General features: G+C 44.8%; 2 protein-coding genes across 2 annotated transcripts in view; one reads left to right on the top strand and one right to left on the bottom strand.

Moving 5' to 3' along the window:
• ITGAV (integrin subunit alpha V) overlaps positions 1-22,638 on the top strand; it is a 167,524-nt gene that overhangs the window by 22,713 nt on the left and 122,173 nt on the right. The gene's annotated exons all lie outside the window — the stretch shown is intronic.
• LOC134570667 (glyceraldehyde-3-phosphate dehydrogenase-like) lies at positions 9,091-19,485 on the bottom strand. The gene is made up of 2 exons (XM_063428599.1): positions 19,016-19,485; positions 9,091-9,789 (listed from the first exon to the last, which is right to left on the bottom strand). Exons 1-2 carry the CDS (start codon positions 19,483-19,485, stop codon positions 9,246-9,248), a joined length of 1,014 nt encoding a protein of 337 aa, XP_063284669.1. The 3' UTR covers positions 9,091-9,245.

Here is a 22,638-nt window from a genome sequence, read left to right as displayed (position 1 = left end):
CACCCAGAATCCTTTGCAGTAGTAACATCACTGCAGATTTGTGATTTCTGTGGGAAAAGCAAGTTTTATGGCTTGGCTGGTGTGCAGATTTTTGTTTATCATTGTATTAACTATCCACAGACTTCAGGTGGAAGGGGTATTCAATCACAATGTTTCCCCACCATAACCTATTTATATCTATCTGTGTATATATTAATAAATAAAAAATACGATATGTCCATATACATAAATAAATTCATAAATATACACGAAGACTTCATAAATATATATGTATATATATTTAAATTCTATGTGCATATTTATGTAATATTTTTACATAATTTAAGTAATTTTATTGATTGCAATATGGGGGACCTGCCTGACAACCCAGGCCGAAATTCAAGAGAATTTAATATGCTAGCACTACATTTAACCCTGTAACTTTCCAAGACACTCTAAAACCTGTACATGGTGGGTACTGTTTTACTCGGGAGTCTTCGCTGAATACAAATATTAGTGTTTCAAAACAGTAAAACATATCACAGCGATGATATTGTCAGTGAAAGTGAAGTTTTCTGCATTTTTCACACACAAACGGCACTTTCACTGATGATATTATTGTTGTGATACGTTTTACTGTTTTTAAAACACTATTATTTGTGTTAAACGAAGTCTCCCGAGTATAACTGTACTCCCCATGTACAGGTTTTATAGTGTTTTTTTATTTTATTTTTTCAATTTGACAATTTTTATTTTGTCTTTAAACCGGTAGGGGTACAGAAAAAAAGAGGGAGGTTAAAAGGGGGAAATATACATATAATAAATTCTTATTGGTTTCGTATGGTACAATATACAGCCAATTGATTTGAACACAGTTATTTACCCCTATGTACCATGAACTGATGTAGTGTATGTCTGTCTATATTGGCCCTAGGTGGTTTATTCTGTTGTAGAACGCTCTCATGCGTGTGTTGGAATATAAGGGAAGCAGCGTGAGAGGGGACAGCATTAAAGGGTGGCGAATGAACAAGGGAGGGGGGAGGAGGAAGTGGGGTGTGTCAGCATCCATCATACCAGTCGTTATGGGTATGTCTGATCCACCAGTATTTATGTGGTGCCAGGGTTTAAAGGTCTGTGGTTCCCGCTTTCGCTTATGCGTGCCGTGCCATGGGCCACTGGTTGTGATACCGTTATGACCCTGTGGGGTCCCTTTGTCAGATTCAGTATGTATGTATCCTGCCTATTAGGTGTACACTTAGGTCGGGTGTTTCAGCTCCCAGTCCTCCCAAACCTCATGTTTCCAGCTATTGCGAGGTGGCACCTGTGAGATATTGGATTCGTATTTCCCAATTTGGGAGATATGTCTGATTATCTCCTGCATTGATGCATTAGTTGGCAATAGCCATTTTTTTGCTATAAACTGTTGGGCCGCCACCAGTATATGGAATATTAAGTATTTTATTGGTTTAGGGTAGGTGGTACCAAACATAAATAGGAGTAGGTAGGTCGGGGAGTTCGGTATTGTGACAGATCTGTATTGGTGTATTAGTGAAATGACTGCGTTCCAGTATGGTTGGAGTTTCGAGCAGTTCCACCAGGTATGAAGGAACAAGCCTGTCTACTTTTTACACCTCCAGCAAGTGCTGGACAACGTTGGGTCCATTGTGGCCAACCGTGTAGGGACCGTGTACCAGCGGTAAAAAAGTTTACGGGTTATTTGTAGGTGAGAGGCGCACAGTGTTAAGCCTCTCGTTATATTTGCTGAGGCTAACCAGGTTTGTTCTGGTAGTGTCTGGTCTAGGTCTTTTTCCCAGGAGCGTACACAGGGGAGGGATTTAAGTTCACGTCGGGGCAGCAGCAGTGTGCATATGGTGGATATAGGATTTTTCACCTGTTTCTCTGCTGTAATGAACTTTTCTAATTCTGTTAGGAAGGTGCTAGCGTGAGATTTGAAGTTTGGCAGGTGGGTTTTCCACCAGGATGACAATTGGAGGTAGGAGTGGTACGCAGTGTTTGGGAGTATATGGCTTTCTTTTAGTTGGTCAAACCTGGCTAGTTTCCCTTTGTTTGTGAGGTTGTGTACGTGAAACACCCTGCATCTGTTCCAAACCCTATAGTTCAAGTTAGGTATCACTTACGCTAGGGCTTTAATGCGGGTTCAGAGGGGGGTCGGGTGGCAGCTGCACAGGAGTTTGTGGGAGACGTCCCAAATTTTTAACATTGACAAAGTGGCTGGGAGTGCTTGGGCGGTGTCTCCCCTATGGTGTGGGGGCAGCCACATCACTGTTTTAATGTCTCGGTTTTGCAGCTAGTGCTGTTCTATGGATACCCATTGTGGCCCGTTTACATCTTGGGTGATGGGGAAGAGGCTGGTTTGTACTGCTGCTCTATGGTATAGTTGCACATTGGGCACGCTCATCCCTCCTGCGCTTCTAGGTTGGTGTAATGTGGTTATGGCTACTCTGGGTCTTTTCCTCTGCCAAATGAATAGGTAGATATGTTTTTGGAGTGAAGTAGGCTGATAGTATTTGTAGGGTAAGTGTCGCAGTAAGTATTGCAGTTGAGGCAATATCACCATCTTGACTGCCACTATACGGCTCGACCAAGAGATACTTATTTCTCCAACTTTGGAGTGTGGCTGTGATTTCTTTACTAAGTGTGGTATAATTTAAGTGATACAAGTTGGACATGTTGTGTGGAAGTTTGATACCCAAGAACGTGAGGTAATCCGTTCTCCAATCGTATGATAATTGGCCCCGTAAGGCCGACAGGTATTCATCCTCCATCCCCACCCCCATGGCCTGTGTCTTGGAGAGGTTTAGTTTATAGTACGAACATCTGCTGTATTCCTGCAATATGGAATGGAATGCTGGCAGGGACGTGTGAGGGTCAGTGATGGTGAGCAGGATATCATCTCAGGATGTCAGGCTCAGTTTATGTTCCTCCCCCCCACCCCCGTGATTTTCTCCGCCGAACGGATGGATTCGGCTAAGGGTTCTGTATAGGAGGGGTGACAAGGAGCATCCCTGTCGAGACCCGTTTGTGATGGGGAAGGGTGTGGATTGAAATCCTGACGTGAAGAGACTCGGGCTTCGGGGTTGCTATACAGCGATTTGACTACTAAAATGAAATGTGAGGGAAAGCCAAGCGAGCATATCTGGTGGCATGGATTCTAGTATGGTGGTGGATGTAAAAAGCGAGACCAGTCGGGGGGGGGGTGAGGATGGAGGAGAACTTTTTATAGTACACGTTAGGGAGCCCGTCCGGACCCGGGGCCTTGTTTAGTGGCAGGTTCTGTGTAACTGTGTCTTCCGTTCGGGAGATGGGTTCTGCCATGGATTTCTGTTGTGTGGCCGTTAGTGTGGGTAACTTGACGCTAGCTAGAAAACTAGCTATCCCCTCTTCAGTGGGTTGGTGGACTGTGGGGTCGTTTTTTAAAGTAAAAGGTTGTGGATTTCTTGGGGTTTGATCACTTTTTCCCCGTCATGTGTGAAGAGATGTGATATTTTGGTGTGGGCCTGTGCTTCTCGGAGCCGACTTGCTAAAAGCAAACTGGCGTTGTTGCCCATGCAATATTCTCTGGTTTTCAGTCTGTGAAGTGTGCGTGTCGTGTTGGCTGTGTTTATATCATTGAGTTCTGATTGGAGTTGGGTTATGAGTGCAGCGTCCGTTGGGTTTGGGTTAAGCATGTGGGAGGCAGAAGCATCCCGCAGGTTCTCGGATTTGGTTTGGGAGATTCGCTTGAGGTGGGAGGCTCGTCTTCTAAACAAACCACGTACCACTGCCTTATGCAGGCAGGGATAACAAGAACTATAAACAAAAGTATATACAAATAAGACCGATCTCGGTGCATGGTGCAAAGGTGCAGCGCCATGGGGGGCATGGGATCAGAGGTGGTGGGCAAGCGTTGGCCTGAGCAGGCTAATTGAGTGAGGTGCTACGTGCACAACTTGATACCTTTTAACATATAGGAACCATTGCATGAAAACAGCAGTGGAGCTTTGTGAAAGCCTATGTTTGTTTGTATTGAGGTGTCCCTGTGGGACAGTGGCTTAGGGGAGAGAGTGCCTCGTTGGTTGGAATCAGTGAGGCGACGGGGCACTCCGGCCGGAGCGTTAAACTGGAAACTGACCATGGTGCATCATTACCAGGTTGAAAACCTATAAGGCCTGTCCCCTTTTACACGTCAGGTGTACCGATGATGCGGGTAACTGAGAGTTAAGTGTCCAATGCTATGCCCAGCCGTCAGTGGGCGCCGGGCATACCGATGAGGCACACGGCCCGAAGAGGTGGGCAGCATTTTGGTACTACATGTACAACCATAAACAGTGTGGGGGGGGGTTGTTAAGACCTTATAGTGCATCAGAGCCCCTGTGTAACTATTAGCGCAGCGTGAGCGGAGCCCTCAGTGGGGACAGGCCTCGCAGGTAGTATTACGGGCTGTGTGGTTTGATCTACTCTGTGACCGAAACTCTGGTATGGGCGCATGGTGTACCTTTTCTTAGTAAGGTTTTGTACAGTGCGCTAGACTCATGTGCCAAACTTGATGTATTTTACCTTTAACCACTTAGACATTCAAACAAGCACAAGCCCAAAATCCCACAGAGAGTAGAAAATAAACTTGGTACCACCTGTACAACTGGTAAACCGTGGGGAAAAAACATTAGGTCTGCGTTGCCTATTACAGTCCCATTATTCACATGAGTACATCATAACAGTGTGTCCCTAGAGGGAACAAGGCTAGAGTGTTTCGCCTAAAGTCAATGGTATTTGTGCAGTGTTTATATGCCGGCGACAGTGCTTCGCCGAAGCAAGGATAATTGCGGTGAGACGTTAATTAGTCGTGCGCCAGTCCACCTCAATTCTCCGCGGTGGTTTGGGGGCCTGTGCGTTGTTGGCAACCGGCAAGCTCCATTGGCGCAGGATGTTCAGCCCCTCTTCAACAGTGTGGATGACAGTGGTAGTCCCGTTTCGGGAAACTATTAAGAGGATAGGATACAGTTTGTGCGGAGGGCTTCTGTTATCCTCTGGAAGGTTTTCCGTTGTCGCAGAGTAGCCGCAGAAAGATCAGAGAACATCTTAATGCTTGCATATTTGGTGGGGAGATCTTTCACGGTTCTGCCGCACTTTATCAACAGATCCTTCACATGAAAATAGTGTGCCTTCAAAAGCACATCTCTTGGTAAGGACGCTGGTATTTGCTGAGGTTTCGGAACCCTATGTAAGCGGTCCAACAGCAACATGTCCGTGGGGATATCAGGGGCCAGGATTTTGAAAACCCGTGTACAAAGCTCGGTAGGTCCGCCGGGAGAACAGTCTCCGGTATACCCCGCAGTCTAATGTTGCTCCTCCTGGACCTGTCCTCAAGGTACATAAGCTTGGCTTCGCATTGGTGCAGTTGGTCAGTGAGGGATCTGATTTGTTCTGTTGACTCGTTGTGAGCATCAACCAGATCCTCCATCTTGGCCTCCACGTGCGATGTGCGGGATCCGATGTTGTGCAGGTCTCGTTTGAGTTCTGTGATGCTGGCTTGCCAGATCGCGATTAGCTTTTGGGATTGATCATCCAGGGCTTGTTTTAGGAAGGTGGTGGTGAGTAGGTTACCTTCTTGTGGTAGGTCCACTTCTGATCTCAGGCTGCTACCTCGAGAGAGCTCGACGCCAAAACCGCCACCTTTTTCTGGGCGAAAAAGTTCATTTTGTCCGGCTTATCCTGTTGTCTACAGGGTTTTAGCTTGTGACATCTTGCCGCTTATTCGTCAGCTCCTGCAGGATTCTCACTAAAATTGCTTTTTGCGTAGCTCGTGGTGCAGAGCGAAGATTTCAAGCGCCCATCTTCCTCCGCGTCCAGCCACACCCCGTTTTATAATTTTTTTGTTTTTTTGTTTTTTTTTATAAAAGTTACAGTGTCAAATATAAGGCTTCATTTTCAGTTTTCTCAATTAGAAATTTGCCAGATTGGTTATGATGACTTTAGGAGCGTATGGTAGCCCAGGAATGAGATTACCCCCATGATAGCATACCATTTGCAAAAGAAGACAACCCAAGGTATTGCAAATTTATGTCCAGTCTTTTTTAGTAGCCACTTAGTCACAAACACTGGCCAAAGTTAGCGTTCATAATAGTTTTTTGCATTTTTAACACACAAACAAATATAAATGCTAACTTTACATGTAATTTTCAGGAAACGTTCTTTAAATGAACACTATAGGGTCAGGAACACAAATATGTATAGGGTTAAAACCACCATCTAGCCACCCGGGCCCCCTCATGCCTCTAAAAATAAAGTAAAATCTTGAATTCTAGCCTGCAGCTGCATAGTTTGTCCATGCTTCCTTTAGACCTGCCTGCTGACATCATCAGAATTGGTAGTCTGATCCAATCACAATGCTTCCCCATAGGATTGGCTGAGACTGACAAAGAGGCAGATCAGGGGCAGAGCCAGCATGATTCAAATACAGCCCTGGCTAATCAGCATCTCCTCATAGAGATGAATTGAATCAATGAATAGAGATGAAATTTCTCAATGCTTTCCTATGGACGTCAGCATCTTCTCACTGTGATTTTCACAGTGAGAAGCACGGAAGCGCCTCTAGCGGCTGTCAATGAGACAGCCACTAGAGGTTGGATTAACTCTAGTGAAAACATACAGAGAAAATACAGTGTTTACATTGATAGGAATACCTCCAGTGGCCGTCACTCAGACGGCACCAGAGGGACTTCCTATCATGCAGGGCCCTAAAAAGGCCCTGTACACGTCTGACGTGTTTAAATACGTCTGACGTGTGCAAGAGAGAGAAGGCACTGTGTGCGCGACTTCTCTCTTCAGCCTATCAGCAGAGGAGGGGGGCGGGCAAAGACCGTGAGCTGAGCTGTCACTCAGCTCAGCTCGCAGCCACGCACACCACGCGCATGCGCGGTAGTGCGCTCAGGACTTCAGAGGGCGGCATGAATGCCGCCCTCTGAAGTATGTGCGCATGTGTGGCGAAGCCGCGCATGCGCACAAAGGAGCAATGACGCTTCCAAATGGAAGTGTCTGATTGCTCCCTGCTCGCGCCCGCCTATTTCGTCATTTTGACGAAATAGGGGGCGCGGCTTCACGAGGCTCCCGGCGCTGGAACCAGGTGAGTAGAGAGGCTTGGCTGGAGAGTCCCTTTAATGTGCTGGAATTCAGTGCTTCACCTATGTTACCCACTGTACAGTACCTAATTTGAAAACCTGATCTGGTATCTGAAATAATAGATTGTGAAAAAGTTTAAAGTGAAGGAGAGAAAATCCTTCACTTTTCGTGAAAACACACATATATATATATTTTTTTTTTTATATGGCTTCTAAATGAAACCACTGCGTATTAGTTGTATCAACGCAGGCTGTGACTCACTGTTTGTCACAATCAATGGAAGATTGTCTGTCTAGGGCAACATTATATTTTGGATTAAACTTGGCTGTCGATTCATCAAGGGCATGCAACAATGATTACACAAGAGCTCACACACCATTACATCCAGCTATATTCTGCTCAAACCCTTTGGTCTTGTGTACGTGTGAACAATTCAGCCTAGTGTTTTCTTTCAGACATGGTCATGAGTCGACTGAACCCTTTAGTATGGAAATCGATTGCAAATTACAAAATAAGAACAGCTTTATGTGGAAAATCTGATAATTCTCACAAGACCAAGTGATATTGTTCCATTAAGAATGTTTGCTTATACTAGTGATGGCTAAATCTGGTTATATGGAAGTTTGTGATCCAGTTATGATCTGCCAGCTGCAGTAGCATTTGCAATGCCCAGGTTAATCAGCACAGACTAATTCGAACCACAGACACTAACATCTGGCTATTACTACACAAAGTATAAGGAATAAACATAGAATGTGATGGTAGATAAGAACCATTCGGTCCATCTAGTCTCCACAATTTTTAAAAAATACTTTAATTATCTTAAATTTAGTCTCCTACTTCACTGTGTTGATTCCCTTTATATTTTTAAATGTTTCTATCATATCGCCCCTGTCTCGTCTTTTTTCAAATCTATACATGTAAGATCCTTTAACCCCTTAACGCCGTTACGGCGTTCTATGCCATCCCCATTGTAATGGGCTTTAAAGCCGTTGCGGTGGCATAGAACGTCTTAATGGCTTTCTACCCCTGGAGGTCCGCGATACTTACCTCCGCCGCAATCCTCTTCGGGAGGACTACCTAACAGCCCAGGCAGCCCTTCATCGGCAAATAAGGCCCCCGGGGCCATGTGATCGCTCTCAAAGAGCGATCACATTGCTTTCCTATAGCTGGCTGTGGATCTGCCACCAGGGGGACTGTCTTGGCTGTCACCCTGCTGGTGGGAAGTATGAAAAAAAATATTAATAAACATGTTTAATATAAAATAAGTGTGTGTGTCTGTGTATATATTATATATGTAACGTCATACGTAGTGTATTTTAATGTTAATATAAGTACATATATTAGTATTAAAATACTTAGAATATATTTTTTAATTTAATATAAATTATATATACATATGTAATTTCATTCTAACTGTATTTTGTTTATATATGTGTGTGTATGTGTATATATATATATATGTGTGTGTGTGTGTGTGTGTGTGTGTGTGTATATATATATATATATATATATATATATATGTGTGTATATATATGTTTGTGTGTATATATTGCTATCTATTGGTAACAAAATACACCTAGAATGACATTCTATATCTATCTATCTATCTATAAAATACAAATAACCGCAAATATATATATATAATTACATAAGTATACACGTAGAATTTAAATACATATATATGTATATATATTAAAATTCTATGTGAATATTTAAGTAATCTTTTAACTTAATTATGTGATTTGCTTGACGTGCCTGACAACCCAGGCAGAAAGTGCAGAGAATGTAATTCGCAAGCACTTTATATAACACTGTAACTTTCCAAGACACCATAAAACCTGTACATGGGGGTTACTGTTTTACTCGGGAGACTTTGCTGAACATAAATATTAGTGTTGCAAAATGATAAATTGTATTACAATGATGATATTTTCAGTAAAAGTGAAGTTTTTGGCATTTTTTACACACGAACGGCACTTTTTTTTTTTTTTTTTTTTTTTTTTTCATTTTGTTTAAATTTTATTACGCAGAAAATGGACACAGACAGACAAGCTAGTGAGGTTGACTCTGGGGCCCTACAGTGACAATACCACTAGGTGAATTGGGGACCCACAGTGACAGGAAGGAGGTCAATAGGTGATATTCTATTCCTTGGAGAACATGTGAACTATGAGATCCAGCACACGGTTACTGTATCCAAATTCATTGTCATACCAGGCGATCAGCTTCACAAAGTGATCGTTCAGAGCAATACCAGCACCAGCATCAAAAATGGATGAATGTATATCGCCATTGAAGTCAGTGGAGACAACCTGATCTTCAGTGTAGCCGAGGATTCCCTTCATGGGTCCTTCAGATGCAGCCTTAACAGCAGCCTTGATAGCATCATATTTGGCTGGCTTTTCCAGGCGGACAGTCAGATCCACTACAGACACGTTTGGTGTGGGAACACGGAATGCCATTCCAGTAATTTTTCCATTCAGCTCTGGGATGACTTTGCCAACAGCTTTTGCTGCACCAGTTGATGCGGGAATGATGTTCTGCGAAGCACCTCTTCCATCACGCCACAGTTTGCCAGATGGTCCATCCACTGTTTTTTGGGTGGCAGTGAAAGCATGTACTGTGGTCATCAATCCTTTAACAATGTGGAAGTTGTCATTGATCACCTTGGCACGAACGGCACTTTTACTGACGATATTATTGTTGTAATGTTTTACTATTTTGAAATAATATTTGTGTACCCCCCATGAGCAGGTTTTTTGGTGTTTTGGAAAGTTAGAGAGTCAAATATAAGGCTTGCATTTAATTTAATTTTTACATTGAAATTTGCCAGTTTGGTAACGAAGCCTTTGGGACCGTATGGTAGCCCAGGCATGAGAATTACCCCCATGATAGCATACCATTTGCAAAAGTAGACAACCCAAGGTATTGAAAATGGGGTATGTCCAGACAATTTTAGTAGCCACTTAGTCACAAACATTTTGTTTTGAATGTGTACTATTGACTCCGTCGTGAAGGAGTTAAAGGAATTCTCTAGTGCCAGGAAAACAAACCCGTTTTCCTGGCACTAGAGAATCCTGGAGTGACCCCCTTCCTTCTGCCCCCTATCCTGCGTTGCTGAAGGGGTTAAAACCCCTTTAGACACTTACCTGACTTCAGCGCAGAGGGACCGCCGGCAGGGGAGACCTAATGCGCATGTGCGGCAATGGCCGTACGCGCATTAGACCTCCCCATAGGAAAGCATTATTCTTTCCTATGGGGATTTCCGCAATGCTGGAGGTCCTCCTGCAAAGCGTGAGGATGTCCAGCGTCGTTTAGATGACAAGAAGCCAGAAGTCCCTCTAGTGGCTGTCTGCTAGACAGCCACTAGAGAAGGACTAAACACTGCAAGGTAATTATTGCAGGTTATAAAAACTGCAATAATAACACTTGCAGGGTTAAGGGTGATGGGAATTGGTACCCATACCACTTCAATGGGCTGAAGTGGTCTGGGTGCCTACAGTGTCTGGTAAGTTTTTACCTTGCCTGGTAAGTTTTACCCTGCAATCCATGAATCATTTTTGTAGCCCTTCTCTGAACTCTCTCCACAGTATTAATATCCTTCTGGAGATATGATCTCCAGTACTGCGTTCAATAGTCCAAATGAGGTCTCACCAGTGCATAAGCACTTCCCTCTTTCTACTGCGAATACCTACAAACAAGCATTCTGCTAGCCTTTGCTGCTGCTCTATTACACTGTCTGCCTACCTTTAAGCCAACTGAAATAATTACCCCTAATCCTTTTCCTCAGATGTTGAGGTTAGGACCGTACATGACCTAACCCCCTCCAAAGACCAAATCGCAGTTTATATTTAAGACCATTAACTCATTAAAAAAAAAACCAAAATAAATATCTGCAACCTGAAGACTGGAGAATCACCTGTGTCCTCTTTTTTTTTTAATCTTTATTTTTCATTTCATGCATGTCAGCGGTTTACAACAATAAGTAGAGTATAGGCGTGCATGATTTCACAAGCATGTGATATAAGGAGTTTGTACAGAGACGTTGACATTTAGCATAGTTATACAATCACACAGTGCCAGCGGAAGCATTAACAATTCTAAGTTGTTGCCGGTTAGTGCGGGGTAGTTTGGCGGTTTCTTCCGTTGTGGCTGGGTGTCCGATTCTCCTTAGGCTTGGAGCCATGATCTTCGTTCAGTGCCAGAAATCAGTATTCACTTACTTCCTTTCATCTCTGGGCACTTGTGTGCTCTTGGGGTTCACCTATTTTTCATGCGTATCATTTCATATAGGTCCTATACACTCTCTGTTAGCATGAACATTTTTGAAGATGACCTGTAGATAGGTCAAGTTATAGAGGAAGAAAGAGAGGGGTGGGGTGAAGGAGGGGGTCGGGTGGGTTCTGGGCTTTGCCAACGTGGGGTGGACGACACAGGAGGTCGTGCCTAAGGCCCTATGTAAGTTATAGGGCACTTCTAAGGGGAGGTAATCAGCGGTTAGTGTAGTCTTCCCACGGCTCCCATGTTTTTTTTTTAATTCTTTATTTTTGTAGTGCGTAAACAGGTAACAGTTGCGAAAGAGGTACCCCAAAGGCAATCCTCCAGCGTTGCAAAATTATACAGTACATTAGGGTAGATGTGAGACAAGCACATTTTAGTTAGTATCAGGCAAGAGATTGAAATGTTATGTTGCATACACGTTTGGGCAAGTATGTCCTGTCAATTGGGAATGTACAAGTTGAACAACAGTGATGAGTGCGTTGGCTCATGCTTAAAACCTGTCCTATCGCCTAAGTCGGCAGGGTTTTTCTTTGTTTCTATATTGTTTCGTGCATAAGCGAAATACCTGGCCTTGCATTGCCTTAAACGGCGTATGCAATCTGGTGACATACATAGGTAAACATGCGGCATCAGAGATAAGCCGTGCACTTTTGCTGTAAGGGTAGAGTGGTGAACAGGATTATACCTTAGTTGTCCAGTCGTGTGCTATGTGCGTATCGGTGTTGTTGATTGTGGTCACAAGGGCTATACTGAGATTTGCACACCATCGGGTATGTGGAGATACTCGTATTTGTGAAACATACATATAGCTGAGTAAGGATAGCATCTCGGTAGTATCACATAATTCGTTTGTAAATAAAGTATACATATCTTTTTCAGTACTTCCCGCACATTGTCAAGTAGCATGAGTAGTTCTATGAAATGACCTGTAGGGAGGTCAGGGTAGAGAGGAAAAGTAAGAGTAGGGGTAAGGGGGTCAGGGTGGGTTCTGGGTATAGCCAGCACGGGGCGGGTCCCACCATGGAGGTCATGGAGTGTATTAGTCACGTTACCTGTGGCCTTCTCAGCGGTTGGTGTAGTCTTCCCATGGTTCCCAGGTTTTTATAAAATTTGGGTATGTATCTCTTATTTGTGCTGTTAATTTATCCATGAGGTGGGCCTCTTTGATGTTACGGGTAACATTTTCCATTTGCGGCATATCAATTTGTAGCCAGGTTTGCGCCATGGCTCTCCTGGCGGCCAAGGTTATTTTGTTGAGCAGTTTCTGCTCTTTATTGGTTGGGTTGTCAACGGGTCGAGCTATCAAGAAGGACCAGGGGTCCGGTCTAATAGGTTTGTTTAATACTGCTGTCAGGAGGTGGACTATATCTTCCCAGTAGGTCACTACCTTGGGGCAGGTCCACCACATATGTATATATGTTCCTTTCTCCCCACAGCCCCTCCAGCAGGTGTCAGTAGTTATTTTGCCCATGCAATATAATTTGACCGGTGTGGTGTACCACCTCATAAGTGTTTTGTAGCACTGTTCTTGGTGTAGCACGCATATGGATGATTTTGTCGCTGCCTCCCATATGTCTTGCGATTCACCCCCCTCCAGAGTTTGTTGTAGGTCATTTTCCCAGTGTGTGACAAATGCGGGCGTGTATGTCTTATCTGATGGTGCGCTGAGCTGCGTATAAAGGCAGGTGATGAGGCCGGTACGTGGTCCGTCAGTCATGCATAGTGTTTCATAGAAGGTTAGTTTAGTGTTGGCTGCTTTTTTGACTTGTGCCCTTCTGGCAAAGTCCCTGAGCTGGATGTATCGGAAGTGGTCTTTAGTGGTCAGTGGGGCTAAGGCTCTGAGGTCCTCGAACGTTTTGAGTGTGCCTTCGTGGTATAATTGGTGGTATCTTTGAATGCTCGGCTCCCATGTTTTAAGGAACAAGGGATAGGTGTCTCGAATTTGTGCTGTTAGTTTATCCATGAGGTAGGCTTCCTTGATATTGCGGGTGACCCTTTCCATTTGCGGAATGTCAGTTTGTGCCATGGCTCTTCTAGCTGCCAGGGTGATTTTGTTGAACAGTTTCTGCTCTTTATTGGTCAGGGTGTCGAATGGTCTAGCTATTAAGAATGACCAGGGGTCCGGTCTGAGTGGTTTGTTTAACACTGCTGTCAGAAGGTGAGCTATTTCCTCCCAATAGTGAGCTTGGTACTGGCGGCCGTATTGACCTGTGCAGTGCCGGCAAAGTCCCGGAGTTGGAGGTATCTGAAGTGATCTTTAGTGGTTAGTGGGGCTCGAGTTTGGAGGTCTTCGAATGTTCTGGGTGTGCCTGCGTGATATAGCTGGTGATATCGTTGTATGCCCGTGTTTTCGATTGCTCCTGAAGTCTCTAGCAGTTAGGCCAGGTGGGAACGCCTTGTTGCGTAGGTATGGTGTGAGTGGTGATATTAAGTGTGTGAGAGCGTGTTTATGGGCTGTTGAGTCCCAGATCCTGATTGAGTTCAGGATTGCTGGGCAGGTTGTGTGAATCGCCGGTCTGTCGGGTCTTGGGGCCCATATCCAAAATTGTGGGAGATCTGTGCTCATAAGCAGTGTTTCTAGGTCAACCCACCTGTGGGTGTCGGGTGGTGAGTGCCACTCTATTATTTGTGCTAATTGCGCCGACAGGTAGTAGGCGTGTAGATTGAGGAGTCCCAATCCCCCTTTGCTTTTGGGTGTGTACAGGGTTTGTCTCGCTATCCTGTGCCTCTTCCCGGCCCAGATAAAGTCGTCTATGGCTGTTTCGAGTGGTTTGAGGTCTCCTTTGGTGACCAGTACCGGTAGTGCCTGGAAGAGGAACAGGAGGCGCGGTAGCAAGTTCATCTTTACACTATGCAGTCTTCCTATCCACGAGATGGGTTTGTCGTGCCATTTAGCAAGGTCTTTCATTAGAGTGGTCAGCAAGCGTTTGTGGTTTTCGGTGTATATGTCGTTGGTGTTGGGTGGGAGTGTAACGCCCAGGTATTTGAGTGGTCGTGGGTAAGGTTCAGTTTATGGGTTTGAGTCAGCCAGTTGGTGTCTGCTTCAGTTAAGCCAATTGGCATGCCCATCGACTTCTCGACGTTTATCTTGTACCCCGAGACGCGCTTATACTCTTCTAATAGGTCGAGGAGGTTTGGTACGGAGTCTTTCGGGTCAGTGAGGGTTAACAAGATATCATCGGCATATGCCGAGACTTTAAAGTCCTCTGTCGCTATTCGGATGCCCCTGATCCCTGGGTGTTCCCTTATACGTATTAGTAACGGCTCAAGGGCCAAGATGAATAGGAGGGGGGACAATGGGCATCCTTGTCGCGTTCCATTTTTAAGGGCAAAGGGGCGTGGCATTGTGCCAGGTACCAGTGTCTGTGCTCTGGGGTTTATATAGAGGGCCTGTACTGCATTGACAAATGTGTCTGGCAGGTGCATTTTGCGTAGTAGCGTGAACAGGTTGGGCCACAGGACCCTGTCAAACGCCTTCTCCGCATCCAGGGTGAGGATCAGAGTAGGCGTTTGTTTCCTCCCGGCCCTCCATATGAGGTCTGTAGCTCTCCGTGTGTTTTCATATAAACGTCGTGGGGACAAAGCCCACTTGGTCAGCGTGTATGTATCTGGTGAGCTATGTATCTATGTTTTGAGGTCGAAATTGATAAGGGATATAGGTCTGTAATTGGTGATGTGTGTGTTATCCCTATCTGAAAAAAAAAAAAAAAAAAAGAGAGGAACTATTAGAGGTGGACCAAGTCCACTTCAAAATTCCTAAAGGGTTACAGAGATATCAGAGGGGGCATGGACCCCATATAACATTACATGAATAGGACTATTATAATAAGTGAAAAGGGGTATTCCATTAGAGATGGAAAAAATGGACCCCCATTCCACCAAGAGATATCTCTACAATATTAAAATAATTATACGGTATAAGCTTTATTAGGCCGCTTACGGACAACACACAAACACAAAAGTGAATTAATAGTGACACACTCGTGAAAATACAAGTGAATTAAAAACTGGGTAGATACAGTTTGGATATTATCCAGAGGTAGTGGAAATGGCAGTGATATCTGGAATAAAGTAAAGGTACAGAGTACAGTATGTTGTACAGTATAGACTTACTCAGATATCACATATGCCATGCTCCTCTAGACCTAAATATCCACAGTCTGTATGACTTTAAAGGTAGTTCGGCTACAGAGGTGGGACTATACCATGAGCTGGAGAAAAGTATCTGTATCGATACTATCACTCTATGCTTAGATTAAGTACTAGTGCATAGGTCGCTGTTTAGTCAATGAAAGACAAAATAACAGCACCTATGTGTATATTCATAAGCATAGTATAAATCTCCTTGTGGTTATACAGTATACCTGGAGATAGTGGATAAGTGGTAATTCGCTAGATAGAAACAACAGCGGAGGAAGTATCACAGTACATTAACAGAAGTGTGAATACAAGGTATAGATTGAGGGTGGGAATGCAAATATTGATATAGCAGGATATATCTGAGGGTAAGTTTGTAGGAGTCCCAAAATAAATAGTTTAACCCCTTAAGGACCAAACTTCTGGAATAAAAGGGAATCATGACATGTCACACATGTCATGTGTCCTTAAGGGGTTAAGATATAGGTCTCATACACAAACTAGCACTCACCAACCACACAACTCTCTCCCAGAGACAGAAATTGCTCCGGTATAGGTTGATATTAAAGTAAAGATACAGTCAAAATCATGGGTAGATTCCCTACACACTGCTGCTTCAAGGCAGCCTATCACTGACTGAAATGAACTGACTGTCTGGCTAGCTAGGGAGAGTGGCTACTTCAAAAACACCCAGCACTTAAAGGGTCCATCCATATTATCAGACTGGCTGAACGGAGTGGCTCAATCTTACTCCTATTATTGTTAGGTGCTGCTACTGCAATCACTATCATGCAGGCAGTCTGGTATTGCACATGCCTGAACATTAAATACAATTCGGTAAACTCTTACAGCGCTAAGTCCCCAGTATAAAGTAGCCGTCTGCAGTATAGAGTGGTGAATTCCCTACACACTGCTGCTTCAAGGCAGCCTATCACTGACTGAAATAAACAGACTTTCTAGCTAGTTAGGGAGAGTAGCTACTACAAAAACGCCCAGCACTGAAAAGGTCCATACTTTCTGTCAGACTTGCTGAACGGAGTAGCTCAATCTTTCTCCTATTATAATCGTTTACATGCTATTGCTGCATTCACTATCTTACAGGCAGTCTGGTATTGCACATGCCTGAACACAAAGCTCAATTCAGTAGTCTCTTACAGCACTAAGTCCCCCCATATATCGAGTAGCCGTCTGTATCCCCCAGGATTAAAATACAAAACCGGCAAACGCTCGACGCGCGTTTCGGCGCGGTCACACGCATTTATCAAGAGCTCCTGGTACAGCTGTAGGGAGGTAAGTTTATACCGGGGATAGATCCGCCCTTCCATTGATGCGTTCCAATCAGCGTTAGCTGAGGAGTGGCTGAGGGCGGGGCTATAGCCCGATCGAGTACCTTTCATTCACATACCATAATTTAACGTCACGATAGAACAATTGACTATTTGCCCCAAGGGGTTAATAAGAAGAGAGGCTCCATTGTAGTAGCTCTGTACAAACTATATGTCTGCTTTACAGCTTACCTGCCTCTCTAATAAGTCGGATCCCCTAGATGAGAGAACTAACTTTTATCATCTAAGACTCTATATGGTATGTTTATGCTTTTCATAAAAGTAGTTAACGAAAGGGACGGACTCCTAAACTAAGGCTTCTGCGCAGACGCATGGACTGCACTGCGCGCGCATAAAATACGGCTGGCTACATCTCCATGGTGATAGTTAAAAACTCATGAGACATGTGCCATCTGGAAGAAAAAAGACTGTGAATGAAAGGTACTCGATCGGGCTATAGCCCCGCCCTCAGCCACTCCTCAGCTAACGCTGATTGGAACGCATCAATGGAAGGGCGGATCTATCCCCGGTATAAACTTACCTCCCTACAGCTGTACCAGGAGCTCTTGATAAAGGCGTTTGACCGCGCCGAAACGCGCGTCGAGCGTTTGCCGGTTTTGTATTTTAATCCTGGGGGATACAGACGGCTACTCGATAAATGGGGGGACTTAGTGCTGTAAGAGACTACTGAATTGAGCTTTGTGTTCAGGCATGTGCAATACCAGACTGCCTGTAAGATAGTGATTGCAGCAATAGCATGTAAACGATTATAATAGGAGAAAGATTGAGCTACTCCGTTCAGCAAGTCTGACAGAATGTATGGACCTTTTCAGTGCTGGGCGTTTTTGTAGTAGCTACTCTCCCTAACTAGCTAGAAAGTCTGTTTATTTCAGTCAGTGATAGGCTGCCTTGAAGCAGCAGTGTGTAGGGAATTCACCACTCTATACTGCAGACAGCTACTTTATAATGGGGACTTAGCGCTGTAAGAGTTTACCGAATTGTATTTAATGTTCAGGCATGTGCAATACCAGACTGCCTGCATGATAGTGATTGCAGTAGCAGCACCTAACAATAATAGGAGTAAGATTGAGCCACTCCGTTCAGCCAGTCTGATAATATGGATGGACCCTTTCAGTGCTGGGTGTTTTTGAAGTAGCCACTCTCCCTAGCTAGCCAGACAGTCAGTTCATTTCAGTCAGTGATAGGCTGCCTTGAAGCAGCAGTGTGTAGGGAATCTACCCATGATTTTGACTGTATCTTTACTTTAATATCAACCTATACCGGAGCAATTTCTGTCTCTGGGAGAGAGTTGTGTGGTTGGTGAGTGCTAGTTTGTGTATGAGACCTATATCTTAAACTATTTATTTTGGGACTCCTACAAACTTACCCTCAGATATATCCTGCTATATCAATATTTGCATTCCCACCCTCAATCTATACCTTGTATTCACACTTCTGTTAATGTGCTGTGATACTTCCTCCGCTGTTGTTTCTATCTAGCGAATTACCACTTATCCACTATCTCCAGGTTTACTGTATAACCACAAGGAGATTTATACTATGCTTATGAATATACACATAGGTGCTGTTATTTTGTCTTTCATTGACTAAACAGCGACCTATGCACTAGTACTTAATCTAAGCATAGAGTGATAGTATCGATACAGATACTTTTCTCCAGCTCATGGTATAGTCCCACCTCTGTAGCCGAACTACCTTTAAAGTCATACAGACTGTGGATATTTAGGTCCAGAGGAGCATGGCATATGTGATATCTGAGTAAGTCTATACTGTACAACATACTGTACTCTGTACCTTTACTTTATTCCAGATATCACTGCCATTTCCACTACCTCTGGATAATATCCAAACTGTATCTACCCAGTTTTTAATTCACTTGTATTTTCACGAGTGTGTCACTATTAATTCACTTTTGTGTTTGTGTGTTGTCCGTAAGCGGCCTAATAAAGGTTATACCGTATAATTATTTTAATATTGTAGAGATATCTCTTGGTGGAATGGGGGTCCATTTTTTCCATCTCTAATGGAATACCCCTTTTCACTTTAGTCCTATTCATGTTATGTTATCCCTATCTGGTTTGGGAATAAGGGTTATGTCTGCAGTCGTGAGGTCTTGGTGTGGCATTTCTCCCTCTGTCCATTGTTTGTACATTTTAGTTAGGTGTGGTGTGAGTTCTTCTTTGAAGATTTTATAGTATGTGCCGTCGAATCCGTCAGGCCCCGGGGCTTTATTCCCCTTGAGCCCTGCGATGGCTGCTATTACTTTGTCCATTTCTAAGGGTGCTCCCAGTGGCTCTACTAGGTTTGTGGGGAGTCTAGGGGGTTTGGCCTTGGTGAGGAATGTTGTGATCTCTCCCATGTATTCAGTGTTAGTCTCCGTCAGGGTAGGGGAGTGATCATATAGGTTGGCATAGAATTGTGTAAATTCGTCGTTGACGTCTATGGGGTCAGTAAGAATCGTTCCTTGTTTGTTTCGTACGGCTATTGTTGTGGTTTTATTCGTTTCGGGTGTTAGGGCTCTCGCTAGGAGGGTGTCAATTTTATTGGACTTCTCATAAAAGAGCCTTTTCGTGTGGCGGATGTCATTGCTGACTTCATCAACCATCAACTCCCTGATCATTCGTCTAATTTCTTGTAGGTCTCTTGTTGTGGTGTGTGTAGCCGCTTGTTTATGTTGCATTTCTATTTTGCGTAGTTGTTTTTGTAAGTCCATTAGTTTTTCATATTTTTTTTCTTTTTATGGTGTGTTGCCAATTTTATGAGGTGGCCTCGTATCACGGGCTTATGAGCCGCCCAAAGGGTTGTTGGGGAGATGTCAGGGGTATCGTTGGTTTGGAAATAGTTTGTGATCTCTTGCCTAATGCTTTCCTGTATCTGCGGATTCTTAAGGAGGGAGGCGTTCATTCGCCACTTCCAAGGTGTATGTGTCCCCGCAGTTTTTAAAGGGACCTCTATGTCTGCGTGATCTGACCAGGAGATTAGGTTTATTGCTGTGGTCTTTATCCACTGCATACCTAGTCTATTCATGAGGAAGAGGTCTATGCGGGAGTAGGTGGCGTGTGGGGCCAAGTAGAATGTATAGTCACGCTCACTTTGGTGTTGGATTCGCCACGGGTCCAACAGTCCTGTGTTGAGTATGAATTTGTGTAGCAGTTTGTCCTGTCCTCCTCTGTGTTGTGAGCGCGGGAGCTGTTGACCACCTCCCCGATCAGTCGCCGGGCAGGGCGTCGCATTAAGGTCCCCTCCCAGTATCAAAATTCCCCTCGGGAGGTTGTTCACCAATGTTTCGAGTTCTGTCCAGAACTCTGGTGAGGGGGAGTTTGGTGCATATACATCCACCAGGTGGTATGTGCTGGAGTGGAGGGTGTCCGACAGTACCACGTACCGGCCTTCTACGTCATTTTGTACGCTTGTGACTTGCAAGGGGCATTTTTTATATATGAGTATTTCAACCCTGTTTTTTTTTACATTGGGCACGTGATGCGTATGCTCTCGTGTATATGTGATCTGTTAGGGTGATTCTTGAGTTACGCGGTATGTGTGTTTCTTGTACAAAAGTGACGTTGGACTTATGGCGACGTACTTCTCTCGAGTAGTCTGCGTTTTGTGGGTATATTTAGCCCATTCACATTTAATGAGGTTATTTTCAAGGCCATATTTCGTGGTGGGTTAGTGTATGTTGGCTTACCCAGCTTGTGACGATTTGCTAGATTGTTCCTTGTTCCTGCTGGGGTCTGTGCCGTCCACCCCAGCGGGTGTATCCCTGTAGGTTAGCCTTTGCCCAGGTCCGGGAGCGTGTATGGGGGGATGAGGGGAGGGAGGGAGGGTAAAGAGGGGTGGAGGTAGACAAGGAAGAGGTTGTAATGGGTTTATAATCTAAGTGGAAGCAGATATACAAGTTAGATATACAAGCCAATAAACGTTGTGAACTCTTTAGGTTCAGTATATGCTGAATACAGTAAAACAAGTAGTAACTTTATCCGGGTCTTACCAGTCGCCAGGAGCTATAGGGGGTGGGCGTCCACCGCGCTGAGGGTATCTCCTCTAACGGGGGGAAGCTCAGCCGGTACGCACCCCGGCGAGGCTCATATAAAGTAAGAACAACCTGTGTCTTCTGTACAGTGGGGGTGGGGGGGTGTCCTCCAGTTTCTTTCCTGCCTGATCCGACCTCTTGCCTTTCTAATTCAGTTGTCTACTAGTTGAGAGGGGGGTACCCTTGTATGCTTTTCCAGTGTGCCTATACTTTCTGCGGTTGGGGACGGTAACTACCTTTAGTAAGGTTGGGCAGGGTTGTCTTCAGCGCCCCTCGTTCTGGATCCCTGCCATGTTATGCCAGAATTCTCCTGCCTGTCTTTGTATGCTGTGTGTTCGCAGGGGGTGTGTGTTTATGTTGTTCATTCTCTTGTAGGTAGTTACGGGGCTGCCCTACTCTGGTGTGGGTAGTAGTCTCATGAGGGGGGCTAGCCCTAGAGTCGTACCTGTGTGTGTTGTCCCTGTTAATATTTGTCTTCTTCAATGGCACTTGCTTGGCTGTACGCCAGTGAATGCGACTTTCCCGGGAGGAGCGTCACCAGTGGGGCTGGCCTCTTACCCTCAGTGTCGTATAGTCCCTCGCCCAAATTTGAGCGGGCTTCCCAGGTCTCGTGACCCGAATTTCCCGCTCTTCCTGGTCTATGCTCCACCATGTCCCAAAGGCGTTTACTGTCAGTAATTGTGCGTACTGAGTATGATATGCATCAATTTCCGCCTCTTTCCTCTCCATTATCAATATGAAGCCCTATGTGTGGAGTCCCCTTTAAGCAAGATATTTTTTTGGGGGGGGGTGTGTGTTAGAGGGGATTCCCGCCTCAGACAATATCACACCCGCCATATTGTAGTTACTGGCAGTGATGTTGGGCCCTTGCCGCTTCGTTACAGCCTATTAGGATATTTGCGCTGTGATTAAGTGGGAAGATGTGTGGGTAGCTCCTATGCTCCGGTGCGATTCGGCTTTAGTGTCCACTTGCAGCCCCATGTCCCCCCGACCTGACCAGTGTTCAGTAGGCCTATGAGGTCTCCATTACCCGCCCCCCAAGCCCCAGTGCTACCACAGTCGAAATTGCATATATATTAACTCCAGGCCAATTGGCACTAACTAAAGCGTTAACGTGCAAAAAACAAATAAAATATTAGTGGATGTTCAGTCTTATAGTATACGTTACTGAGTGTCCTCGTTTCAGATCGGTCGGGCGTTGTGGTCCTCCCAGCTGTCAGGTAGAGGTGGCAATTCTGCCATGCCATTCACCGGTAGCTGTAGGTCATCCGGAACCGTTATATACAAGTCTTTCATAAAGTCTCGGATGTTTGTCGTAGGTAGCAAGATTGCCGGTGTGGGGCCTTGGAAGATTATTATCTTGAAGGGGTAGCCCCATGCAAAGCGGATCCCTTTCTGTCTTAGTATATCCGTGACCGGTTTCCATGCCCGTCTGCGGAGAAGTGTTGCAGGAGCGATGTCCTGGTATAGTTGAATTTCGGTTCCTTACTACTTGAATGGTCGCATTCTGCTTTGCTTTAAGATGGCGTCCTTCATTGTGAAGTAGTGCCATTTCATTATGACATCCCGTGGTGGACTGGTCTTCAGGCCTTTGGCTCTGAGAGCTCTGTGGGCCCTATCAATTAGCCACAGGTGGTCTGGTATGTTTGGTAGGTGTTGGCGAAAGCGTTGGGCGAGCACAGCTTCTATGTCCTCCTCCCTCACCGTTTCTGTGAGGCCTCGGATACGCAGATTATTGCG

The sequence above is a fragment of the Pelobates fuscus genome, chromosome 8 (genome assembly GCF_036172605.1).
Source record: "Pelobates fuscus isolate aPelFus1 chromosome 8, aPelFus1.pri, whole genome shotgun sequence".
Taxonomy (NCBI): Eukaryota; Metazoa; Chordata; class Amphibia; order Anura; family Pelobatidae; genus Pelobates; species Pelobates fuscus.
The sequence above is the reverse complement of the archived record's forward strand: the minus strand, read 5'-3'. Positions and strand labels throughout refer to the sequence as shown.